At 38.7% G+C, this 26,234-nt stretch overlaps 2 protein-coding genes across 7 annotated transcripts; both read left to right on the top strand.

Annotated features, from left to right (window-relative positions):
* The first annotated feature begins 1,267 nt into the window (after positions 1-1,267).
* ZNF367 (zinc finger protein 367) lies at positions 1,268-7,673 on the top strand. The gene is made up of 5 exons (XM_026703903.2): positions 1,268-2,166; positions 2,880-3,030; positions 4,680-4,799; positions 5,122-5,260; positions 5,513-7,673. Exons 1-5 carry the CDS (start codon positions 1,786-1,788, stop codon positions 5,748-5,750), a joined length of 1,029 nt encoding a protein of 342 aa, XP_026559688.1. The 5' UTR covers positions 1,268-1,785; the 3' UTR covers positions 5,751-7,673.
* Positions 5,790-25,712, top strand: SLC35D2 (solute carrier family 35 member D2). 6 transcript variants are annotated; one of them, XM_026703902.2, is made up of 13 exons: positions 9,717-9,854; positions 10,061-10,190; positions 12,347-12,380; positions 12,932-13,018; positions 15,220-15,287; positions 16,706-16,777; positions 18,162-18,230; positions 19,558-19,660; positions 20,565-20,657; positions 21,690-21,757; positions 22,339-22,417; positions 23,509-23,591; positions 23,675-25,712. In XM_026703902.2, the coding sequence occupies exons 3-13, from the start codon at positions 12,360-12,362 to the stop codon at positions 23,778-23,780; spliced, it is 849 nt and encodes a 282-aa protein (XP_026559687.1). In that variant the 5' UTR covers positions 9,717-9,854; positions 10,061-10,190; positions 12,347-12,359; the 3' UTR covers positions 23,781-25,712. The 6 variants fall into 6 exon arrangements, with proteins under 6 accessions (XP_026559683.1, XP_026559687.1, XP_026559686.1 ...); XM_026703898.2 differs by lacking the exon at positions 10,061-10,190 and having other exon boundaries at positions 5,790-9,854; XM_026703901.2 differs by lacking the exon at positions 10,061-10,190 and having other exon boundaries at positions 9,853-10,032.
* The last annotated feature ends 522 nt before the right edge of the window (positions 25,713-26,234 follow it).

The raw sequence follows: 26,234 nt of genomic DNA, 5'->3' as shown, positions 1-26,234 counted from the left end.
GAGTGGTATACACAAGTAGATGTTACTTGTCTCTACTGTTGATGGATGAATTGTCAGAGTGCCAAGTTTACAGGAATTCTCTAGGATTTTTTTTTTACTTGGTTTAGGATACTGTTTCCCATTTGAAACTATGGTTACATCTGTTCATGAGTTTTTATACCTTCTGTTGGTTGGCATTCATAGTTGCGGCCTGCTAGTCTTCTGTCTATTTGTCCTACATACTGCCTGTTGTATGCTATTAATGTGGAGGACTCATTGTTACCCCCATTTGGAATACACACATATAAGGGGCAAAATTACAACCAGGGTTGTGACTGCCATTTTTACTTGTCTGCAGACACCTCTGCAGCATATTTCTAAAATCAGTTGGAGAACAAGTGGTAAGTCTCCATCTCCTGCTTTTAAGCAACTGTAAGGCATGCTTGCCCATTATAAAAAATAAAATGGTACAATAAGATGGGTCTAGCAAGGCAGTTTTAATCATTCTATCTTTTTAGAAAAAAATAAAGCCTTTTCATCCAATAGTAGATAGCAGGATTAATGTGATAAAAGATATCAATAAAATGTTCAGGAATAATTCCTTACGGCTTCAAATCATTATAAAAACTGAAGTTGCTCCAAAGCATGTAAGTAATCATCATAGTATTGGCAAGGCAAACTTTAATATGATTCTGCAAGCACCCAACTAACTTTTCGACTGTTTTCATTCTGACTCAAGTTGAAGTTTCCAAACATCCTGCAAAAACGGTTCCAAACAGAACACATTCCAATAATCCAATTTTTACATAACCAGGGCATGTGTCATCATGGCTAGATCTTCCAGATATCGACACATTCCAAAGAAGATATTAAATATGCTTGGATGAGAAAGGATAAGTGTGGACAGCTGAGCTTTAAAAAGTATGTCAAGCCTCTGACGGCAAAGACTGGGTAATGGGCAGGTGTCAAAATCACTTTACTCAAAAGACTTCGCTTCAGGCGTTTTTTCAGGCTCTTCGAGTAAACAGAACAGCTTTTGAAGTTGCAATTCGTGTTTGCTGTTCCCGCATTCTGCTCTTTAAATGCATCACATGATTAAGAGATCACATGGTACACCGGCGCAGCGCGCCTTATAAGTTGAGCTCGAGGGATCTTTGCCGAAGCCTGGGTCCAAACATCTGCTGCAAAAATAGGTTTGCGGTACATTTTCACTACCACCAAAAGAGATGCTCCCTCCAGCCAGCCAACTCCCACCACTCATAATCAGACCGCTCACATGGGGAAAGATGGAGGCCGGCTTTGATTAATACCGGTGACCCGCCTTCCCAGGCAATTTTCGAATTCTGTTGGCTAGTATCGTAAAATGTCAGCCAATGGATGGACCCGAATACCCCGAAGCCACGCCCAGCACGTCTTTTTTCTAAGCGGTTCGCCTTTCGACCGAGGGTAGTAGGCTCTGCCTTTCTTAATTATTGGCTGGGAGGGGCTGCCACTCCAATGACGTGTGCAGCCGATTCGACGATTGGTTCCGCCCAGGCGCGAAATGTAACGCGGGAAAATCTAGGGCTCTGTAGCGGTGGTCGAGGGTTACCGCTGCCGATGGTGAGAAGCCGCGATTGCTTCAGGCAGCCGGGCAGAGACTGCACGGGGTTGGCATCTGCAGGAAGGAGTCTTCCTGTCATGCACACCTGAGGCGTTCCTATTCGGCCACCAAAGGAAACAGCCAAGGGAAGCACCCGCCCGGAGGTACAGGCGGTAGCAGCGACCCGCGGATCGAGAAGCAAAAGAATCTCGGACCGACGCAGCATGTCTGAGGTGCCGGGCCCTCCGCCCGTTATCGTGTGTCCGGGAAGCTCCCCGAAGCGCGTCTTGGTCTCGGTCATCAAAACCACCCCAGTCAAGCCGCCGCTCGCCAGCAGCGAGGATCCCGCCCGCATGCCCGTGCAGCCGCCGCCGCCGCCACCTATCCCTACCAGCCCGGGCTTCAGCGACTTCATGGTCTACCCATGGCGCTGGGGGGAAAACGCGCACAACGTCACCCTCAGCCCGCCGCCCGCCGCCCCTCAGCCTCTCCGCGAGGGAGGAGGTAACGGCGGCGGGCTCCGGAGCGCCGTGGTGCGCTCCGCCGGAGACGACGAAGAAGCGGGAAGCCCCGACAGCGGTACTGGGAGCAACGGGCACTTGAAGGTGAGTGAACCCGAGAGACGGGTGGGGTGGTGGGAAGCGACGGTGGAGGGGGAAAAGGCTTCGGTTTAAAAGGAACCTTATTTGCAGCCCGCGGGCCCCCGCCCCTTCGCTCCCCAGCAGCGTCTCGCGGGGCTGCAGTTGTAAGTCATTTCCGCGGGTGATTCACCCTGCCGATGACGACACCTCCGCGCGCCAAAAACATCCTTTTCTTTAAATGTCGGCCGCGCGCGCAGGACGCGCCGGCGAGGCAGGTGGCGCGGGCGCTTCTCGCGCCCTTGGCCCTCCCTCCCTCCCTCCGCACTCCTCTGGTTTCCTTTCGGTTTCTCCCGAGCTCGTTTCATTCTGGGTGGATGCGTTTTTCTCCTATAGGGTAACTAAAATGTGCGGTAGTTGAAACAGGCTGTTAAAAGCCCCCTCAACATTCCCTCTGAAGGGGAAAACAAGAGCATCTTAGGTAAGACAGACAGTGCTATGTCAAGGGTTTTGCAGGTTCCTTAGCATCACAAAAACCAACGTAGGTTTGTATGTACAGCGCCTTCAATGGATAAGAGCCCCCTGAATTAGGAGTGCATCCCATTTAATGCTCTAACTAACTCTTTATGACTTAAGAAATATCTTCCCTATCACACGCTCTCTATATAGTACTTTTTTGAGGGGGTGTAAATCATTGTTTTAGATTGATTTAGATTGATTCAGTTTTTTTAATTTACTAGGATGGGATTAGAAGAGGCCGACCAAGAGCAGAGACAGTCCGAGATCTAATAAGCGAAGGAGAGCATTCATCTAGCAGAATACGTTGTAATGTCTGCAACAGAGTTTTTCCAAGAGAGAAGTCTTTGCAGGCACACAAAAGAACTCATACTGGTAAGTGGACTGGATAAACAATATCTCTTATTAGACCCACTACTTTAGAGTGAATTATCAAGCAACAACTTAGTTCTGGATATGCTGTAACCCTCAGATTTTGAATAAGATGGGATTTGACAGTGAACAATCGTGGATGAGAAGTTATTCACTTCGGGAGACTAAGATCTGCATTGCCCATGTTATGTTTTGTTACACCTTGAAATAATGTGAATTGGGATTAGGATGTTATGGATTGTGTTTTTCCATTGATAGGGAGAAGCAATAATCCCATGAATTCTTAGTTTCTTAGAGTTTTCAGCTATTAAAGAGCTAGCTAAATACTTATAAACACTATGGTATAAGGGATAAAGCTGTATTTAATATATATTTAATTTTTAAATGTGCTTAATTCTCATGAAATTTATTCTGTTCACTCCTTAAAGTTTAATTAGGAATTTTATTTCTTACTGAAGAATCTTTGTATATAAATGCAAAATTGTTCAAGTGGCTATGATAGGAAGTTTGTTTTACAGAAATATTGTTTTTAAATAGTCTAGAAAAAAGATTTAACAGCATACTTGCAAAAAAAATCCTTTAGTTCAACTCTATTAGATTTTAGCATCCTTTCGAACTAATGAACAGAGTTAAAAAAAATAATACAGATAATCCTCAATTTATAACCACAGTTGGGACTGAAAGTTGAGAACAAACCCATCAGAACAATCTGCATTTAAAGACAAAGTCCACTCTTGAAGACAGCAAAGTCCACATTTTGGACAGAGGACAGCTAGTCAAAGAGACAGTCTATATCAAAATTGAACATCCCTCAACAGAGGGGAAGGGATATGACATCATCTGTCCCCAGTCTACAACACCACAGGGGTCAAACTCGATTGCATCACAGATTGTGACATATCAAGACTTTTTTGCCTTTGCAGGCCTGCGCATGACATATCCAGTCAGTGGGCTACCAATTTGACAGACCTGTGCAACACAGTCCTTTCAGCAATTCCAAGAAGGCTCCACAACCATTTGCACTACTCGGGTGACCCTAAGTAAACAGATAAATCTCAGAGTGGCCTCATCAACTCTAAAAGAATGCAAATGACCAGCTGTCTGCAAGGAATATAAATCCTTCTATTCCCCACCATCCAGTTATAGCTGAAGAAACTTCTTATATGAGACGCAAAAGTCTTCAAAGTAAAACCAAGTCCAGTTGCCTCTTGAAAAAAAGCATCTTTGGCACAGTTGGGATGAGAATTTTGGTCACTAAGTGATATGGTCAGTAAGCAAGTCATCACATGACTAGACTCAACTTTATAACCATTTCTATCATGTTAAGAAAGTCCCATTAAGTGAATTGCACACAATTAAGCAAATCTGGCTTTCCCAATTGACTGCTTGACAGAAGCAAGGGAGATTGTAGATCATGATCATGTGACTGGAAAGGTGGTGTTATCAATTGTAATTTCAAGAACAGGTCATAGGTGACTTTGTTTCAGCACTGTCATAACTTTTGAACTGCCATTAAATGTTTGTAAGTTGAGATCTATCTGTAACATAACTCAGACAGGTTCTGGCAAATTTTAGCAAAATGAGGGCTTTGTTTATTTTATGTAAGAAATTTCTGAAAGAAATTCAAGAGAGGGATTTTTTTTCCCCCTTAGGTGAAAGACCTTATTTGTGTGATTACCCAGAGTGTGGGAAAGCTTTTGTTCAGAGTGGGCAACTTAAAACACATCAGCGTCTCCATACAGGAGAGAAGCCTTTTGTCTGTGCAGAAAATGGTGAGTCATGAAAAAATTGCTTTCATTCAAACTGCAGTGAATAAATGTCTTGAAAATAAGCCAACAAAATTTCCTAGTTTTCATCTTATTTTACTAGAACCAGATATCCTATGTTTAGCCATGAATAGCTTGGAAAAACATGATAGCCTCTAAGAAATATAGTTTTAAAAACATACTACGTAATGGGGAAGGGGCAGATTTCATAGATAATCTCCTGTGTTCCTTCAGAAATCAAATTAACTGAGGACAGAAAAATTCCTTATGTGTTTTTGTTTGGGGGGGAGTCTAACTGTATTTCTGACTGATACTTTCTTCAATTAAGGATGTATAAGCAGATTCACACATGCAAACCGCCATTGTCCCAAGCATCCATATGCAAAATTGAGACGAGAAGAACCTACAGATGGACTGAACAAAAAGCAAACTGCAGACAACAAAGCTGTTGCTGAATGGCTGACAAAGTACGTATTTATATAAAAAGCAACATTAAGAATTGAGAGAAATTGAACAGACACTTGTTAACCAACAGTTCTGTATTCTGTGCAACCATGGCCAGGATGCTAATAAAAGCTTCCTATTCTTTATTACCTCAAGGGTCAGATGGGAGAGAGGAGTTGCTTACACTGAAACAATTTTTGTCTTAATTTGGGAACTAGTTGGCAATATTAGTTCAGTAATGGTTTTCTAATGCTCAGTTTTATCTTTATTAACAGGTATTGGGAAATGAGAGAACAACGCACTCCTGTGCTGAAAAATAAATCTATTCATAAGCCTGACCAGGAACAGCAAGATCCCATGGAATATCTTCAGTCTGAAGATGAGGAAGAGGAGGAAAAAAGTACTGCTCATTCATCCCTTTGTAGCCGCCTTCAAGAACAGCGTGAACGCTTACATGGGGCACTGGCACTCATTGAGCTTGCCAACTTGGCTGGAGCCCCACTGCGACAGTAATAGAAGAACTGGAGTTTGGATTAACAAAATGTACTGAATTTTGTTATTTAAACCAATTAGCTTCTGGCATAAGCTATGCACCTTATTGGCTTCCATAGGCTGCTATTATGTAGAATTTATGAAGAATGTTGTTACCCTAGAAAATGGGGTAAAAGAATTGCACTTTTTATATGGTAAAGCTTTTAAAGTATTTTGTAAATAGGAGATTGTATGATGCAGTATGTAACATGATCATCTTATAGAAAGCTAGATTTGCAAGGTTAGGGTGCTTTTAATCACAGTTGCATGGAAGTAAGTCACTGCAACCAGTGAAAATTGCTTCCATAAAAACGGTGTTTAAAGTTGGAATGCCAGTCATTCTTTATTTCAGTTCTCACAAGAAGCACTTTCTGAACCTGTATGGGAATAATGGTACATACATTCAAAGCAAATTAATAGATTTTTTTTAATTGGATGTAATCAGTGAGATGTACCCATGCGGTTTTGAAGATATTTTATCTAATATTACTGACAGATGCTAGAATGTCTTAATTTTATGGCAGAATAGATGAATTGGATAGATTTTCATTTGGAATCTTCTTTGTGACTGCTGACATGGAGGCTGACTTTGCTTTTATGGATAGATACCTTAAAGGTCTTTTGGTTGAGCAGCACTTAACTGTTCCCATTATAAATGTGGGAATATTTGCACATTGTTGGACTCTTCTATAACTGAGTGATTACTCTTGCAAATTCTAGGCATTGTAATAACATCAAATATGGGTTTCAGTCAGAGCTCTTAAACCCTGCAACAATGGCATGTGTGTTTTATTCATGGAAATATTTACAGGGTAAGATTGGTTTTTGAGTATATTTTAGAATTTCACTAGCAAACACTAAAATGTTGCTTCAGAATATTTTCCTGCAGATAGGGTTTGGTTTGAGGTGTTTTATTTTTTATTTTTTTTTTTTTTTTGCGTGATGCCACCTTATTACTTTACCTGAAATTTAAATGCCAGGTTGTTTTCACTAATTGTAGCTTTCAGCAGTAGTTACAACTGTGAGGTGTTTAGGCTATATTATTTCCCTAAGTGAAGATGTAGTACAGCACTTAGTGCTTTTGATCACTTAAAGGAAAACAAAAGTTCCAGTAGTATACATTAGAAATAGTTCTAAGTAATTTATCATATGCCAGATGTGTGCCTTGCTAACTGTGTAAACAATACAAGTGCATTATAGGTTAATTGATTTTAGAAAGAATCAAGGCATCTGGCATAAGAACAAAATCAGTGATATTTATCAAAATAACTTTTTTCAATGATTCAAGCTAGTACTAGATGGTTTTTTCCTTCTAGTTCCAGCTATACTTTCATATCCTAGAATTACATATTAATGTTGGCAAATGGCTGTAAAACCGGAAAGAGTGCAGTTTATACATTTGACATAGTTTTATTTTGGGGGTTGTTAGGTTTTTCTGAAACCTTCATCTTTAAAACAAAGCACTTCAACTTTGACCTTTGGGCTACATTTAAAGTTATATTAAAGCATTTAGAAAATCAATGTAAATTTTGCACTTCATGGAATCCAGTTGATGCCATTATAGGAGTAAATTTATGATTATATTGCCCAGCTATGAAAGTAAGGCCTAGTTTGATGATGTACAAACATTTCCCCATTTCAATATTTTATTTACACTGAATGCATATTGAGAATATGTATTCACTTAAAACACATTCTGCCTAGCTATAGGCAAATCAAGCTGCTTTACCAATTATGTATAAAATACATCTTTGGGCAAAAAAAATCCAGATAACCATTTGTAAAAAGTTGGATTTTTTAAAAATGGAAGTTCAAGAATTCTCTGCTGTGTATGATTCAGCTGTACTTCTGGCATGCTGTAATTCTAATAAGCTTTGAATAAAATGTTGCCTGAATTTTATATCTGTATTCATGGTAATGTCATGAATTCCTTTGCAGTATAGAGATCTTTGGGTATGTTGTAAACTCCTCCCAAATTTCTGGACAAGTCCCTGCAGATTTAACAATTATTTTGATAATTTAATATTTGATAGTGATTTTGTATGAAGAAAATAAATCCTTCAGTTTAAATTTTCATTATGGAAAGCTTTGGACGTATCTCACCATACTCCATTTTTTTTGTAAGTCAATATGCCAAATGTTGATACCATCAATATAAACTGGGATTCTGATGCTTTGTGCTTTATTGTTTTCCTAACTTCTAACTGCATTTGTGTTTTGTACAATATAGACATAGGTTATTTTTAATGGAACTTTTTTCCAAACTGCATTTAATTTAGAATTGGTCTGTATTTGAACTAGGATTTTTATATCATGTAGATTTACATTCAGAATCTGAATTAATCCAGTTTTCTAATTAAGGCAAGTACAGAGTTTTAAATTACTTATAACCATCTATTTACATAAAACCTAGAGCTACCTTAGCAAACAGGTCTCTATCATATGAGCTAATTTATTCATACTTTATCTCAAAACAATGTTTACAACATTTATAATTTATTCAGTGAATCATGATCATGCAAAATAAAACTATGGATTATCAGATTTAACCAATAACTCCCATATCTCATAGCATCTGTGAAGGAATGTAAAGCTGTATTTGGTAAGGCTGTGTTTTGAGTAACCCATTAAAGGGCGAAGAAAAGAGTGAGACATTAATGGGGGACTTGGAGAAGAAGTATAAGAAAGAAACTCCTGTCTTGATTTTGTTTGATATAAGATGGGACAGAGAAAAACTTGGCCAAGCCTTCAAGACTCAATACAGCTACAACAATGAACAATGACATAGCATTAACAGAAGCTCAATATCTGCTTTTTGACTTGGTCTTAAAGGATTGATAACCTTTCAGAGGAAAATAAACAGGAATTACTGTGGCAGTGATCCAACTGAGGTGGAGAAGGAGCAACAAATTTGAACTGGAACCAATGGGGTGTCTGATGTGAAAAACACATTCTGACATTTCTAACAAATGCTAAGATGATGGAGGTGCGGTTATGACCTTCTCTAGCACCAGTAGCTGGTAATAAGATGGCCTTCCCTTATTTTGTTGTGCTAATTTCACATTTGCTGTGGGAAAGAAAAACATTTATTAAAAGATAGGAAATGTACATTTAAAAAAAACTTTCTGAATAGCTGCACTTCCAGTCACCTGATTGAAAACTAATAAAGAGGTTGCTCTGGCAAAAAAAAATGCTTTTATCTGCCTTTTTTCAAACAATGAATTTACTGGAATGTGGTACATGGTAAAACAAAAAAAGTTTGTTTTTCCATAAGAGACCGCTGCTAACAACCACCGGAGCAATTTGCTTCCCTCCCAGTTCTAGATCACCATCAGGCTTAACAAAAGAAGGGTGACCCAAACTCCCAACCATCTTTTTAAGGTGGCAGACAAAGCACCCATGCAAGAATCCTTTCAAGTAACTAGTGTCTGATAGAACGGAGAGAAACGCTGCTTCTGAAAGAGAAAATGTCCTGATTTTGGCTAGCTCAACCTTTCCCAGCTTTTCCCAGTCTTCCGCGTGTAGTGAGACCACAACTTCCAGTTTTCTCAGCAGCAGCGGAGCTGGGGGACACCAGGCTGAAAAAGGGCTGGTCTCGGGGCAGGCTATTGTGACGACTTAACGCTCCCTCTTGTCCTCCATGCTCAAAACGCGGCAAGAAAGCCAGAGCAGCGCAAATCCCCTCAGCTCCACAAGTCGCCCAAGAAACGCGGCTTGCTCCAGGGCGCGGCCGAAGTTTCCCCGCGGCCGCTCGGCTCCGAGGCGTTTTAACGGAAGAAAGGGGGTGTCACGGCCGCGTGGGTGGGGACAGGCAAGCCGGGTGCCAGCTTCTTCCTGTTCGGCCTCGTTTCCTTTAGCGAGGAAGGGCTGAAGTCGCCCTTTGCCTGGCCGGCGGGGATGACCGGCAGAGGGATACCTGTTGCACAGGTGCGAAACGATGAAAGCCGCCAAGAAGCCGGACCAGGAGCCGGTTGCATCTCCCCCTGCCCCGTCCCCCGCGCTGCCCAAGCTGCTCTCCGCCCTTTTCTATGGGACCTGCTCTTTCTGGATCGTTCTGGTAAACAAGACAGTGCTGACGGTGTACAGGTGAGATCAGAGGAGGAAGGCGCTGCCGCGAACCTGTTGGAAAACCGGGCGGTCGGGCTTCAAATCGGCCCACCGTCGACTGGGCAAAGCTACGCCTCCCTTCCCTTCATCCCTGTCTCTGCGGAGGGGGCTTTTCCCACGCGGCGACTTCTAGAAACGCGGTCGCGATTGTGGAATGGTGCGTTGTCTTCGATTCCCGCCTTCAGATAGGTTCCCGCCTCCGACTTTCAGGAAGCGTCTTGGGCTGCTTCCCCGTTTTCTGGAAGATTTCTATGCCCAGCCTCGAAAAGAGAAATACTTATTTACGACTGTCTCCAGCTCTTCCCAAACTGACAGGTGCATTTTTTTAAAAAAAAAAAGTGATTTTGATTGGCGGCCCGAGAAATACGAGCTGCAGTCAGACAGATTCTGGTTCCCAAGGCCACATTCCAAAGTTCTTGCTCAACTCATCATACAGTGGAAGCAGACAGAGGAGAATTGTACATTGAGAATGCATTCTTCAATCACAGTGGTTTAACCAAGGCTTGACTGCCCAGGTCTGAGCTGTAATATTTCAGCTGATGGTAGTGAATAAATAGGTTTACAGTAAATGGATTCTTCTTGCCATCTAGTGGCTGTCTGGAATTTTGTAACCTGTAGACCTTACCAACAGTAAGGGCTTTTGTGATTCAAACAAATGTTTTCATTTAGTTTTACGATTACTTCATTAGATCAATACATTAAACATTAAGCCATTTTATTACTAGTCTGCAATATTATTATTGTAACCCAGAACTAGGATCTTTTCCAGGAAATGTATCTCAAAGTGGTTACAGTTTACCATTAATTGCTCTCAGTGGTGGGATTCAATATTTTTTACTGCCGGTTCTGTGGGTGTGGCTTGGTGGGCGTGGCAGGGGAAGGATTCTGTAAAATCTCCAGTCAGAGGTATTTGCTGGTTCTCTGAACTACTCAAAATTTCTGCTACCGGTTCTCCAGAAATGGTCAGAACCTGCTGAATACCACCTCTGCTTGCTCTGGATCTCAAATGCAGGCCCAGAGTCCTGTGATCAGCCAGGAGGAGAAAAGTAATTTGTGTTGTACATTTGAAAAGTAATTACAAAGTTGAAAATTTCTACACTGAGGCTATAGAAACTGAATGCCAGTGGACCATTAAAAAATCCTGATGTACAAAGTAGCTCTTCTCCAAGCAGAAATATTTTTACTAGCAGAGAGAGAAATCTTTGGAGCCATAATTTTGCAGCTGAGATGGGTGCATCACATCAAACGATCTATGTGCTCGAGAAATATTGTTAACTCTTTATGGGCCTCTAGCAGTTAATTTGATTCTTGTAGTCCGGATCTTGTGGTTCTAATTTCTATTTTAGTGGCTTACCACAACTCATGAATTTGCTGTAATTACTGACAGTTGTAATTCATGATTTATGACTTATTATGGTGTGTAAACCTGGCTTTTTGCACAAATACATTTCAGACATGTTAACCCATCCAATTTATCATCCACATTAAGAGTTTAAGCCCTGCACCTGCAACAAGGATTCAGCAAAGAAGAAAAAAACAACCCAGACTGATTATAACTAACAAATAAGAACTTCAGGTTTGGCAACAAACAGAGATGACTGGATAGCAATACTCCATATGGCCAAAGACCAAGTCCCTTACAAGCCAGGCCATATTTCCAGACAAGTCATAGGAATGCAAGATTATATAGCATATTGTGCTATAGGAGGGCTCTGAGGCCAGTGTAGTTGGATAAGAAATGTGACGTTAATTCTAGCGCCAGTAGATGGAGCCTGCAGGCCTTTAATGAAACAGATTGGCATAAGGAAACAGGTCTATCAAATGGCACATGCATAGAACAGAGAAGAGTAGCTTCTTTGCAGGACAGACTCCGGGAACTGATTAGCAGCAAACATTCATATTATTGGATTTCTATCTTGGTTGTTAGTGGAATATTTGCCACATCATAGTCTGACACTTCACTTGCAGGTTTCTTATTCTTGGCGTTTTTCAGGCTATTTTTATTGCATGGTCTTGTATAGCCTTGATATTCACATGTTTTTTAAATACATTATTTTAAACACTTTATTGTTTTCTCTATTACAGGGGTGTTGAACCCTGACAACTTTTAGACCTGTGGATTTCAACTCTCAGAATTCCCCAGTCCACAAGTCTTAAAAGTTGCCAAGGTTGGATAACCCTGCTCTATTATTTTGTATAATAAGAAATAATAGGCTTGATTTGCTTCTAAAGTGTATATTGTGTGTATTGCGTTACATACAAGTAATCCATATGTGACCGTTGCATTGGATAACCATTTTTTTTGTTTAAACAAGTTGCGGAGATTTAACAATTTAAATGTTGATAGTTTCTGATACGTGCATGTTTGCATATATGCGCCCTTTCTTTCTAAACTGAAATATACAATAAAATCACAGACACACACTAATACATACGTGCATAAACAAATGTCACTTTTATTTTCTTTCTAGATTCCCCTCTCCAATGTTTCTAGGAGTAGGACAGGTATGTTCACAGATAAAAGTGGTAAATATTTCAATTTACAAATATGGGTTTTCCAGGGGTTGAAGGGTGAAATGCAGATGATTTGCTTCCACTTAGGAGAGTTCTCTTTGTTTACACCCCTCTCAAGAGTTTTTATAAAGTAGAATTGTAACAGGGATGGATCATATTCTGGTAACTGAAACTATATTAGTGTTTTGGAAGTTCAGAGAAAAGTAGGTGTTATACAAAGTGAGCACAGTCAAGATTTTCCTTGAGAGAAGGGATTTTTCTTTATTTTTGTAAACAATGCTACTTTAGGATTAACATTTTAAAGCATGCTCTATTTTTTAAAAATCTTCACAGTTGAATGAGAGCACAAAAATGTATGAGAACTCCCATGCAGATCAAACTGGGGTTCTGTGTCCATTGGTGTAGTTTGCAAACTAAACTGCATAGAGGTTATTAAAAACAAACCAAACAGGTCTTCATAACATCGATGTCTATAACCTACAACAGCTGCATATGGAAATGATATGTTGTTGCTGTGTGTGATTGTTTTCTCTCCCTTTTAGATGGTAACCACTATTCTCATCTTATATGTGTCAAAATTAAATAAAATCATTCATTTTCCTGATCTTGACAAAAGCATCCCTAAAAAGGTAAGAATGACTGACTCTTTGCATGGGTTTTAATATTGCCAAGTTTAAAAAAAAGTTCCTAAATTCTATTGGAGCATACACATAATCCAGTTCTGTGCTTATATAATCAAAATGTCAGGGCATTAATTCTCTAAAGTTAATTGGTAGCTACAAGGAGAACTGTACTGCATTTTTCCTAATGTTATTTACTTAGTTAGAAAGAATTCAGTTACTCCAACTAACTCTGCAATGTTTCTTCGAGTTGTTCATCAGCATTTCCCTTATAATACTTATTGAGAAATGCAAAGTAATCAAGTATATTGATTTCTCCACAAGTTATGTTGAATGCCAACCAGTCCATTTCCTTTAGTGTTCAGTCACCAAATTAGAGCTAAATTAAACACGAAATGGTTTTTAATTTTTGTTCTAAATGCAAGGTTTGGGATCTATGGTAATAGTGCTGAAAAGTTATCCTCACCTGTGCCAATGGGATTAGGTTCACACATTTTTTTAAAACGAATCAATACTATAGAGATCATATTATAGCTGACTCTGTTTGCAGTTGAGGTTCACTCAGCAAGTCATTAAACAAATGATGAGTGAGTAACCTGTCTCATGCCTGGGATTTTATTTTTCCTTGTGGTGATATCATGGGCCATAAGGCTCACAACTGGGAAAGTCGCAATGTCATTGAAGTGGGAGAGCTGCAGTTTCCACATCTGTGTGAGTAAGTTTAAGCAACAAAATTAGAGAAGTTTGGGGCAATGGGTTAAAGCCCAGCCCTTTTAAACATCCATCATAAACATTGCACACATGTAAAAAGAGGTGGGGCCATTTTCCGGTGAAAGGAAATCTAGCATGTTTGGAAGCAACCCTCCTCACCAAGGACTAAGTGTTTGCAGGCATGGTGTAAGAGTTTAAAGTCTGAAAGTGGGATGGGGGCCCTTTTGGGGTGAGAGGAAAAAGAAGATGAAGAGATGAACACAAGCTGAAGCAAAACAAAGGGTGGAAGAAACAGCTGTAGGCCTTCTTTGTTCATGCCTGCCAAACTCCCCTGACCCTTCAAAGAGGCCTAGCCTTGAAACAGCTCCTTTCCTTGGCTCAGAACAAGGCTCTTCCCTACAAAAGCGGTGCCAGCTGGATATCAAGTAAGGCAGCTCTTGCCAAGGTAAAGGATTGCCCACGCTTTCTCAGCCTAGGCTGCCTCCACAGACTTGCCAGGGTGGGAGAAACCACAGGAATACATTCCTATTGCAAGATACTTAGTCCCTTCATTTGTTGAAAGTTCACGTAGTTATTTGACCAACTGAAGCTTCAAAGGAGACAGCATTTGTTGTAAAGCTTTGTCCTTGAAAGCTTAAAAGGGCAAGTGTGAATCAATCTTCCTTTTCCTTGGTGGATATTTGCTTTTGGCACTTGCAAATTCTCTACATTAAGGAGTCACTGCCACTCATTTTACCCTTACAGGGGAATTTGGATGGTACAATTGCTAGATTCTTTCCATGGATGATGATTATTGTTTTCCATCATGTCCTTTTAAAAATAAACCCAGCGACACATAATATTGCTGTTGCTTTTTGCATGTATGTGAATTGCACAATGATAATTGTTTTTGAATAAAGATCAAAACCACAAAATATTGCAGATTCTGGGATAAAGTGGAGTCTCCAGATATATTGGTTGGGGGGAAAAACTCTGCTAATCTAATATTATGGCTCTTGGGGTTTTGATTCTTGATCAGTTCTACACAACCAAGATGTTTGTGACCATGCAATTATTAGAAAACTCCATTGTTCTCAGTAGATGGGGGCACTTAGTTAAACTTGGTTTATCTCATAAAATAACAATACCAGACTTGTTAGTGCTGAGATGAAGAATCACCAGGAGATCACCAGGCTATTGACAAGGCTGGGAATTGGGAAAAATCATCTGGGTGAAGGAAGTAGAAAACTATTTATCTACTGTTGCTAAGTAAACACCATGGATATAGCCATGTATAGCCATTGTCGTCATGATGGGTTCAATAATTGCATTGATATAAGCAGGAGCAAGGTCATGCAAAGAATCAAATGAGAACAAGTGATGTTCATTTATAAAGCCTGCTAATTTGTCTGTTTCTATTGGTGTTAAAAAGCCTATGGTTTATGAATTAATTTGAATAGATTTCTTCCAGAATGGAGTGAAACGGCATAATCTGAATGGTACATTTTTTTTTATTACAGTTGTTTCCACTTCCTCTGATTTATATTGGAAATCATATAAGTGGATTATCAAGCATAGGCAAGCTAAGGTATAGTAAATTCCAGGTGGTAAACTTAAACTGATAGTTTCTTTTTATTTAATCCTTTGTAAATTTCAATCCCACCCCGCCCAAGACCATTAAAATAGACAATATTTTTGCACAAAAGCATTCTCATCTTGCTTGCCAAAGCATTGCTTTGGACATTCCAGTGTATAAAATAAGTTTATAATGTAAGTGTTGGGCTTAGGAACTAATACCTGTAAAGAGACTTTGCCATTCTACTTTCCATCTTTGTGTTTTGACGTTTTCTTCCTCTCTACTTTTGGTGACTGATGTGTTCTTCATCTTTGACTGCTGAAAGTAGACATTCAAGATGGACATTGATTAAACAATGGGCCTTTCATCGTGTGAAAAATTAGGTGGGGTTGTTAAGAATGTATTGCTTGGGGAGTCTGCTGCCTGAATAGACAACTGCGTGTCATGTAAGAGTTTTATTTGAGTTCGGTCTCATCCCATTGCTTAACAGATTTGTAGGTGAATCACAATGCAAAGGTTTGGATATCTACGTCAGTACATCAAGGAAGCATACCTAAAGCTCTTGAGTATAGCTCAGTAACATGGTATTGAGGATTCTAATGCATGCACTACCCTCATATTTGCTGATCCCATAAGCTTTTGCCAGTTATTTGTTTGATGTCTGGACCATTGCATGCAGCTATGTGGAAATATCTGGAAAGGTTGCTTGCCTTTCTTTTGGGCATGCACTGGTCATTTCGCACTCTGCTGAAAGAAACACACAGTGTGCTCATAAGTATGTGTGATTATTTTAGTTTTTTTGTAACCAGGAATAAGTATTTGGAATTTGCACCCTATGGATTTCTAATTATCTGTTAATCTAATACAGAAATATTAGGACATTCTTCTGTATTAATATGGAAAGGGTTATGCAGCTCCACCTCAGTGATCATGTAGGAATCCCTCTCAGCAAGCGGGCTTCCAGTCCATGTTAAAGAAGACTATCAGTTTCTGACTTGGCTCACCAAAATCTTTTCCATAGCTGCCTCAATTCTCAGCATTTAGATAGCTATTCATGGAAAATGCCATGGAAAAGCTATTCATGGAAAATACCATATCACTGACTACTTGAGAACTAATTTTAATTCAGTTAAAAGGAAATTACTGGAAACAAATTGTATGATACTGATGCCAAGTTTATTTTCTATTTTTTAATTCTTACTTCCAATTATTCTACCGTCTAAACTTTCTTTGGTGTCAGACTGACATTTGGCTTTGCAACTGAGCATTCATTTAGATGCATTCTTAATGTCAGATGAAGCTGAGGATGAACGTAATAAAGATAGATAACCAATCATGAAGGCGTTTGCTACTGACACGAACTGGTCTCACACACACAGATTCATATTCTCAGTCTCTCTCTCTCTCTCTCTCTCTCTCTTTTAATACAGTTTGCCAATGTTTACAGTCCTGAGGAAGTTTACCATTCCTCTTACATTACTGCTGGAAATTATTATTCTTGGGTGAGTATTTGCCTCTCATTTCTTAAATACCACAATGGTTTATCGAGTCACATAATGATCCAGTGTATTTTGTTGACTAATAAGAATTTGAGGAGACATTTTGAACTGCTTAAAATTATTTGGGCAAATAATTTCCAGTCGATGAGTAACAGAAATCTGGAGTCAAAGATTTGAGTTATAGCTTCAGTTCAAGGCATGTTCTCCTTTGTGCCTTTCTTCCCCTGTAGTGTGATATTTTGGTCAAGCCTAATCTTTTTCTTAGCTCTTCTTTTTGCCTTTTCTTCTAAGACACCGTTTTCCTGATTTCTGTTTGGCTACCTTCTTTTTCCTCCTTCTCTTTAGCTACCTTGTCTCTTTCCTGTCCTCATCCTACCATTCTAGATTGCCAAAATTCAGATGTTCCCTAGAGGACAGCAAAGAGTTTTCTATTATATTTCTGAAGGGAATATCTAGTAATCCTGCAGCTGCTCCTCTTCCTTCTTTTGAACACAAGGTCTTCCTTGTCTTCCTCTTCTATCTTTTTTTTTCGTCCTGCATTTTAGAAACTCCAGTACTTTCCCTGTAACTATATGGATATTCTGTTGACCTATAAACAGGCCTCAAAATATTAAAACAGTTTACCCCCCCCAAAAATGTACAAATATTAGTGATAATATGCATGATCTATTGCCTGCTGTCTCTGAGTAACTGAGTTTTTGTTTCAGTTCCTGGGAATCAGTTCTATTGAACTCAATATTTTTCCCTTCTTAGCATTTGACAGCATTTGTGGAGTAAGTTGTTCCACTTTACAGGCAGCCTCAACTTAACAAGTTTGTTTAGTGACAGTTCAAAGTTACAATGCCACTGAAAAAAGGGACTTATGACCATTTTTCACACAACTGTTGCAGCAGCCCCATGGCCACATGATTTACATTTGGATGCTTGATAACTGGTGCATATTTATGATGGTTGCAGTGTCCCAGGGTCATGTGAGCACCATTTGTGACCTTCTGACAAGCAACGTCAATGGGGAAGCCAGATACACTTAAGAGCCATGTTACTAATTTAACAACTGTAGTGATTCACTTAATAGGTGTCGCAAGAAAAGTCATAAAATGGGACAAAACTCACTTAACAAATTTCTCATTTAGCAACATAAATTCTGGACTCAATTGTGGTCACTACCTGTGCTACTTAATCTCTAGGAAATTATAAAAGTGAACACTGACTTTGATTGACCAATTAGTTACTGAATGAGGCTGGATTTATAAGCAGTTGTAGGATTTATGGGGAGTTATATATCAGACTGGGCCATCTAGTTCTGTACTATCTAGTCCTTTCTTAAGAATTCCCTTTTTGGAATGAATTGTGCCAAACTCTTTCTGATATCATTTATTTTTTACAGGAAACGCTTTCCCCTGGGCATTATAATCAGTGTGTTTGCAATCATTTTGGGTGCCTTAATAGCAGCAGGGTAAGATTTTAAAGTTTCCTTCAGAACGCCATTCTTGTTTCTTAACATTGGTGAAAAATAATATTCCTTTGTTGGTCATTGTTTGGAAGAATTAATAGATACGGTAAAATATTTGTACACTGAAGTTTTCTGTAGCAGCCTTCCCCAACCTAGTGTCCTAAAAATAGGTGGCATTTTAACTCCCAGAATTCCCATCTAGCTTGGCCAATTGGCTGGGAGTTCTGGGAGATGTAATCATAGCAGCTTCAGAGAACTATAAAATGGATAAAGGTGTGCTAGATCAACAATGACAGTGATCTGGAAATCTTTTGCAGATGATCTTGACTGTGCTGCAAATCACAAGAACTAACCTGCCATTGACGTTTCTTCAACAAAGATGATCCAAAATGAATTTATGTGACCCTTGCACAGGAGTTCAGAATTTGAAATAATTTCAGCTGGAGAAATTATTCTAGTCTGTCACTTACAGAGGAAGGATGATGGAGTAACTAATCATTAGAATCACAGTGGCCCGAGTCCACAGTTAATTATACTGAAGATCTCACAATAAATCATGCTTTATACAGTATGATAAAAGTGTCCTACTAGATTGGGGAGCAGTAATAACAGGGCCTGGGAGAACTGCAGTTTCTAGTACTTTCCTGCCAAACAAAACAAATATATTTTCAAAGTAATTGAATGTGAAACATAGCCCTGGTGTGCCACAATGGTTAAAGTGCTCTATTGCAGGCAAACTGCCCACAGCCTGGCTCAAAGTTGATTCAGCCTTTAAGGTTGGTAAAATGAGGAGCTAGATTGTTATGCCAATAATGCTTACATTGTAAACCAGAGAATGCTAGGAAGCACTGTGGAACGACATATAAGCTTAAATGCTATTCTTATTGTTATATATTAGAAGGCTATAATATTATTTCTTGATGTGTGTGGTTTGCGCTCATATAGTAAGGTTCTATGGAAATTCCTTCTCTGTTAAGTCTATCCAATATCTTATCCCACTGTAATTTCAATATCCCCATCAAATATTTTACTGTTGGTGTAATTGTTGTTTGCTTAAACTCTATCTGCTTTAAATGGCAAACCAACTTATACGTAATACATTTCACAAAATGGCCAAGTGACATTTATCTAAGCTTCGAATTTTCTCAATGTTTACTTTACAAACAAGATTAGACTGATTTTTTTTCCAGAGTTCTTTCTTTACAATTTATCTCTTGTTTGTAATATGGATACAATTTGGAGAGCAAACAGAATACATCTCTGCAAAGAAAACTGTTGTTTAAATTTATGCTGTTTAAATTAGTCTATATTTCCATATTTTATTTTTCAGATCAGATTTAGCTTTCAGCTTGGAAGGTTATGTTTCTGTTTTGCTCAATGATGTCTTCACAGCAGCAAATGGTGTTTATACCAAACAAAAAATTGACCCTCAGGTAAATTGTGCAGATATTTTATGTGTTCTTCTTTGCACTTTTTAAACATTTTATGTATAGTTTTCATAAAGAGCCACCATCAAGTCTGGAAAAATAGATGTGAAAGTCAATGTAAAATTTAGATGTATAGTTTTCTTAATATCATAAAAAGCCTGATATATTGAAATATCTTTTTTTAAGTATTTGCAGACCAGTTTTTATAAGTGTCTTTTCATAAGGTCCTAAATATTTTACTGTAATATCTGTAAAAAATGTAAAAAATTCTGTAAAAAATCACTCTGTAGCTGATTGCTGAGCTTCACATAAGCAAGGAATACGTAAGCTATGATTTCAGGGCTTTAAAAAGTTGACAAATTGACATTTGAAAGGGAAAAAAATAGTAAATGCACTCAAGTATTTAATTCTTGAAATTATATTTAATTAATGTAATTTGAACTGAATTTGAATGCAAATTTGACCAAGTTTTGTCCTGCCTGAGCCAACTTCTAGAATGTGATTGCCAGTTAAATGTCATAATTGGTTTGAAAAAGATTTTTCAACCCTGGTTTAAGCCAATTGCTATTCTGATAGTTATACCTCATATTTCTAGCCATATATATTGCTTCCACTTGACTAGACATTTATATGGGAAGATACATGCTATTGGTTCTTCTGTTTTAGTTAGGGATAATTAGTTCAGTCATTACCATCCTATTATTCTCCCCCAAATTTCTCACATAAAAACTTATCTGATCAACAGTTTACATTATCCTGGCTTACATGCATTTCAAATAGAATCTTCAAGATTCATTTAATTTATTGGCTTCTATATATGCTACAATAAATATCTCAGTACTGAATCCTCCAGGAACTCCTAAGTAATCATCTATCAAATTTTTAAAAACATATGTATTTGTTTATACAGGAGCTGGGAAGATATGGAGTAATTTTTTATAATGCCTGCTTTATGGTAATTCCTACAGTTCTCATCAGTTTTTTCACTGGGGATTTCCAGCAGGTAAATAGATCTTAAGAACCAATCAGGTACAATATTGCTTTAATTGACTTTGGTCCTAAATATATATTTCTGGAATGATCATTGGGATCCTTTTGCTCATGAAGTAAAAATGTAGGATTTTATCCTCTATGAGGTGATTGATTTTATAACATTACAAGTAAGTATAAGAGATGAAACCTCATTTTGGTGAGTTAGGAACTGAACAGGAGATTAGCAATAGCAATAGCACCTAGACTTATATACTGTTTCAGAGTGTTTTTACAGCCCTCTGTCAGTGGTTTACAAGTCAGCATATTGCCCCAAATAATCTGGGTCCTCATTTTACCAACCTCAGAAGGATGGAAAGCTGAGTCAATCTTGAGCCGGTGAGATTCGAACTGCCAAATTGCAAGCCAGCAATCAGCAAAAGTAGCCTGCAGTACTGCATTTTAACCACTTTGCCACTGCTATCTATCTTTCTATCACTTTTTAACATGATAGAAAGTGACTGATCCAAAGTGGAACTAGAACTCACAATCTCCTGGATTCTAGCCTGATACCTTAACACTATAACAAATTGGCCCCTTCAAACATTACATGGCTACCATTCAATGGCTACCAACCATTTGGGAGTTGGGCCAGTGGGTTGCATGAAGAGCTCTTGGAGGGAAGATCCATACTTTCTTTTTCTTAGCTAAACTAACATTGTTGGACATTACCTAACCCTTCCAATGTCATATGCTCTTTATGGCTACTTGTGAAAGCTGAGGGAATCTGCATGCATGCGTTTTGGCAATTCAGAGAAAAAGAGAGAAAAAGAGAGAAACCCTCAAAATCAATAATTACTGTTTTACAAAGAAAGGAAATATGTAATATGAAGCAGTGCCATCCTGTTGGAGGCCAACAGAACAACACTTGGTGTGGTTCCTAAAGATCAAGCAGATTTTTTTTTCTTAAATTCAATTATGTTTATGAATTGGACTTTTCAATAAATAATTGTAATTTTTTTCTCTCTAAATATATCTAAAATCTTATCTTTTTTATTTGCCACAGGCCACGAATTTCCAGCAGTGGACAAATGTTTTATTTATCTTTCAGTTTCTTCTTTCTTGTGTGCTGGGGTAAGGGATCTTGGGCAAATAATCACGTAATGACTGACATGAGTTTGCATCTTAGCAATCCTTCTGCGTAATTAGCAAAGTAAGATAAGCTAAAAAGAGAGAGATCCAATTGATTCATGCAGTGTTCTCAAAGTTCAGCTTTCGTATCATGCTGCACAACATTTTAAGAACTGTCTCTTTTATTAAAGAGCAAAAATAAATTCCACATGCTTTCTGATTCTTTTTCAGTATAGCTTGCTTTGGGACATTTTCATTTGCCACATCAATGAAATTAGAGCAGGAGACCCTTGATAATGTTGCACGTTTTAAACCCTACAAATCAGGTGATAAATTTCCAGAGGATACTTGATGCCGTATAAAAATGATCGAGTCAGTAGAAGCTCGGTTTTAGTTTGCCTAGTTTTGTATTAGATTTTCAAATGCAGCAGATTTTAGATTATGCTTAAGCTATTTTAAATATGGAAACTCAACATAAAGTAGGGTACTGAGTATCAATGTAGAATTATAGCATATGTAATATGTTTATTTGACAAAAAGCAGGAAACCAAGTTATGCAGTCCTTTTTTTGCTTTTAATGCTAGGTTTCTTCTGATGTATTCTACAGTTCTTTGCAGCCATTATAATTCGGCTCTAACAACTGCAGTAGTTGGTGCTATAAAAGTAAGTAACCAAAAGAAGTTGATATTAGGTAACAAGGGCTAAATGCACACTGTCAATCTAGATTTTTGTTTTGGCTTTAGCATAATGTATGAATCCAGTTATTATGGGTTGTATAGCAAGGTCTATAATTTGGCACTAGGTCTGAACTAGGTTGCTAAGAGTGTTAACCTATAACTATAAATTAACTATAAACCATAGTTAAGAAGTACACATGTAATGTGTGAGCCCAACACCATTAAAACCACCTGCAAAAGATAGTCCTGTGTCTTGACTACAGTTTTAACCTATGACTATGAATGTCTTGGTGGCAGTTGTGTAGAATGTTCCCTATCACAAGTACTGGGGACATATAAAAATGTTTCTAAAAAGGCCAGGAATAATTTATCCAATTATATTCAGCTTAATGTTACTTGCAGAATCATTTTTATCAAGTGATGAGGTTAGACCCTACTTCAAGACATAGGGATTTGAAACTAGATAGATAATATGGATCAAACAGTGAGATATATTTGCATTCACAGAAATATGAGCCTCTTGGCTCTATACCCAGAGGTTAGGTTGCTTGCCTGGTCCTGTCCTTGGCCTAGTTTCTTATTTACCTTCAAGTTCTCAAATATTCAGATAAATGACTAAAGAGGGCTCAGTACAGAACAGTATAGTAGATTTTCCATCTTCTGCTACCCATGAAGTCAGGCAAGATCAGGATTGTCTTTTTCATAGTTCTTACCTTCTACTTTGTCTAAAGGCATTAGAATACAGCAATAAGATTTGCATGAAATGGTATGGCTTGGTTGGTAGCAATGTATCTACTGCCCCTTTCCTTACCAATTCACCTACTGTGCCTGTTGCTTGTTTACAAGTGTGTTTCCCCAGATGCAGGATAGTCTGCTTTCACCTATAGCAAAACATTGAAATATACCATAGCTGTGTTTTGTGTTTATTCTAGGTTCAGACATGAACAGTAAAGAAATGAAGAATTGCTATTAAGTAGTTAAGGCCTTCAAGAGAAAGGAGTCAGTGGGTGTATTCATGCTAATCATGCTTTATAGCTTATCATTTACAGCAATTACACAACTGCTTTTTCTTTATAGAATGTGTCTGTTGCTTATATTGGCATGCTGTTTGGTGGAGATTACATGTTTAATATGTTGAACTTCATTGGACTCAATATCAGGTAAGGGAGTTTTGAAAGCATGTCATAGTCTCAAGGGAGTTCATGGTTTTATTTTGTGTCTATTTTTTTCTTTCCTTCTCTAGCATGGCAGGAGGGCTGAGATATTCATTCTTGGCAATACAGGGACAGAACAATCCTGATTGTCCCTCCGTAGATGAAGAAAAAGCAACTCCAGGTTCCAAGAGCTAACTGAAGCAGACAGCATGAAAAACTCTAAAGATTCCAATTTAGGCAAAGATATGTCCTTGGACAGATGATGTTAATTGAAACATATAAAAATGCACTTGAAAATACCCTTGCTATATTAAAGCAACCTTCAATGTACACAAAACAGCTGGCAAGCTTTTGAGCTTCCAAGAATTGTTCGCGATTAGCGAACCAGTTGTTAACACTGACAGCATCTCACTGAATGTACATAAACTGTACCCAAAGTAGCAACTACAGGCTCCCATTTAGTCTTAGATTCTTTACTTCCACAAATGTTGTGAAATCAAAAGCTGCTTCTGTGTACCTTTTGTTTCATAATCATGAATGGATCTTCCAAATTTCAGCTGTTGAATTAAGTACAAAAAGCCATGAATTACCAACAGATCAGAGAAAAGTCACTTGCGATCCTCTAGAACAGGGGTCCTCAAACTTGACAGCTTTAAGGATTGTGGACTTCAACTCCCAGAATTCCTCCTCCAGTCATGTTAGTTCAGGAATTCTGGGAGTTGAAGTCCACAAGTCTTAAACTTGCCAAGTTTGAAGACCTTTGCTCTAGAACTACTTAAACTACAGTTAGAGTTAGTGAAAATTCTATTTAGCAGCTTCTGGATTCTCTTCCCTCTATAACAGGGGTGTTAAGGCCCGCGAGCTGCATCCAACCTGTGGGTTGCTTAGATCTGGCCCGTGGGACCAGCTTGGAAATAGCAAAGAACCAGCCCATGGTGCATCTGCTACCAAAATGGGGGGCAGGGGGCCATTTTGGCTGCCAGAATGCTGCTGGAGCCTGTCCAGGCCCAGTACAGGACCCCCGCGCATGGCTCCTTCGTGCCCCATTTTGGCTGCCAGAGTGCTTCCTATGGAGTAAGTTTCTTGATGTGGTATCTCATAGGGTGATCAAGTAGATCAAGTATGTATTAAAAAAAAAACACAGAGAAATAAATGCCTCTCTTTTTATAATAGTATAAAAAGTGTGTGCATGTAACACCCACCATGTCTATGCCTACTCTGGCCATGCCCACCATGACCATGACCATCCTGCCCATGCCCCCCCCACACACACACCTGGCCCTCCAAGATCAAACACAACCCTGATGCGACCCTCAGTGAAATTGAATTTGATACCCCTGCTCTATAACAATGCCTCTCAATCTTGTCAACTTTAACATGGGTTGACTTCAGCTCCCAGAATTCCCCAGCCAGTCAAGCTGAAGATTGCCACCCATTTTAACTCTAGGATCCACCTATCCTAAAGTTGCCAAGGTTGAGAATCATTGCTATATAACATAGGGATTTTAAAAAGGCGATTAGGAACAAGAAATAAAAAACTAATATACCATGAAACAGATGTTTTTTATACTAGAGCAGAGATGGAGAGCCCCTTTATGACTTGTGGACTTCAACCCCCAGAATTTCTGAATCAGCCATGCTGGCTCAGGAATTCTGGGAGGTGGTGCCCTGGTCATAAAAGGGCCATAATTCCCCACCCCTCTCCCTGCATGTGGAAAAATACAAGATATTTTTCTACACACAAAACTGCTGCTCGAAGGAGTTATGAAGTAACTGCATGCACTTTTATCTGCTTAGGTTGGCTTATTATGAGCAAATGTCATAGCATCAAGCTGCTTGTTCTGCTTTTAGGGCCATATTTTTCATTGCTACATTTTTCAGAACTGGTCAGAGACAGACAGGAGAGGCATTGCCATCCAGTTTTCTCAGCTCCGAACATGGGACTCTGGCAAGGATAATGAACTTTCTCTTTTCAAAAAGCAGGCTGTTCAAAAAAAATTCTTCTGTGTATGATCTTTCTATCTTTGCCTCTCTGAACTTGAGAAGGAATCTTACAGTTATAGAACTACTTAATATAAAGAATTGATATGAAGTTGATATATTTTGTAATAAATTATTCTCACTGGGCTATTGGTATTTTTTTATTGTTTCGATCTATGGCCACTCAAGATAAATAAATGGCTTTGACTCAACTTTTGTTTTAAGTGGCCCCCTGTTTTTTTTAAAGTTTTATTGGATTTTTATTTTTAAATATACTTCAGTATCAATACATGAACATTGTGGTCTCTGGGTGTAATTCATTTTTTTACAAACAGCAATAATAATAGTGGTAGTAGTAGTTTAGTTTAGTTTATTGTCATTGCACCTCGTACAACGAAATCAAACACCATCTTCAGTGCACATCATGACCATGACCATGAAAATAAACACAAACACACATCCTTCACCCTGCACACATTGAACCAGAAACCCCCAACACCACACCAACACTGCACTATACAGCAGAATTCAAAAGAGCTACTGCCCTGGGATAGAAGCTGTTTTTCCGCCTATTTGTCCTTGTTTTTATTATTCTGTACCGTCTGCCAGATGGTAATAGTTCAAAAAAAGAATTCCCAGGATGAGATGGATCTTTGAGAATGTTTCGAA

The sequence above is a fragment of the Pseudonaja textilis genome, chromosome 2, assembly GCF_049901715.1.
Source record: "Pseudonaja textilis isolate UNSWEBS1 chromosome 2, rPseTex1.2, whole genome shotgun sequence".
NCBI lineage: Eukaryota > Metazoa > Chordata > Lepidosauria > Squamata > Elapidae > Pseudonaja > Pseudonaja textilis.
This window is presented reverse-complemented; position numbering and strand designations above follow the sequence as displayed.

Coding starts and splice junctions, on each gene's coding strand:
- ZNF367 (XM_026703903.2), top strand. CDS start 1,786: ATGTCTGAGGTGCCGGGCCCTCCGCCCGTTATCGTGTGTCCGGGAAGC. Junction 2,167..2,879: donor GGAGCAACGGGCACTTGAAG/GTGAGTGAACCC, acceptor TTAATTTACTAG/GATGGGATTAGAAGAGGCCG. Junction 5,261..5,512: donor GTTGCTGAATGGCTGACAAA/GTACGTATTTAT, acceptor CTTTATTAACAG/GTATTGGGAAATGAGAGAAC.
- SLC35D2 (XM_087926834.1), top strand. CDS start 10,030: ATGGTGCGTTGTCTTCGATTCCCGCCTTCAGATAGGTTCCCGCCTCCG. Junction 19,661..20,564: donor AACAAAAAATTGACCCTCAG/GTAAATTGTGCA, acceptor TTGTTTATACAG/GAGCTGGGAAGATATGGAGT. Junction 23,592..23,674: donor TTCATTGGACTCAATATCAG/GTAAGGGAGTTT, acceptor TTCCTTCTCTAG/CATGGCAGGAGGGCTGAGAT.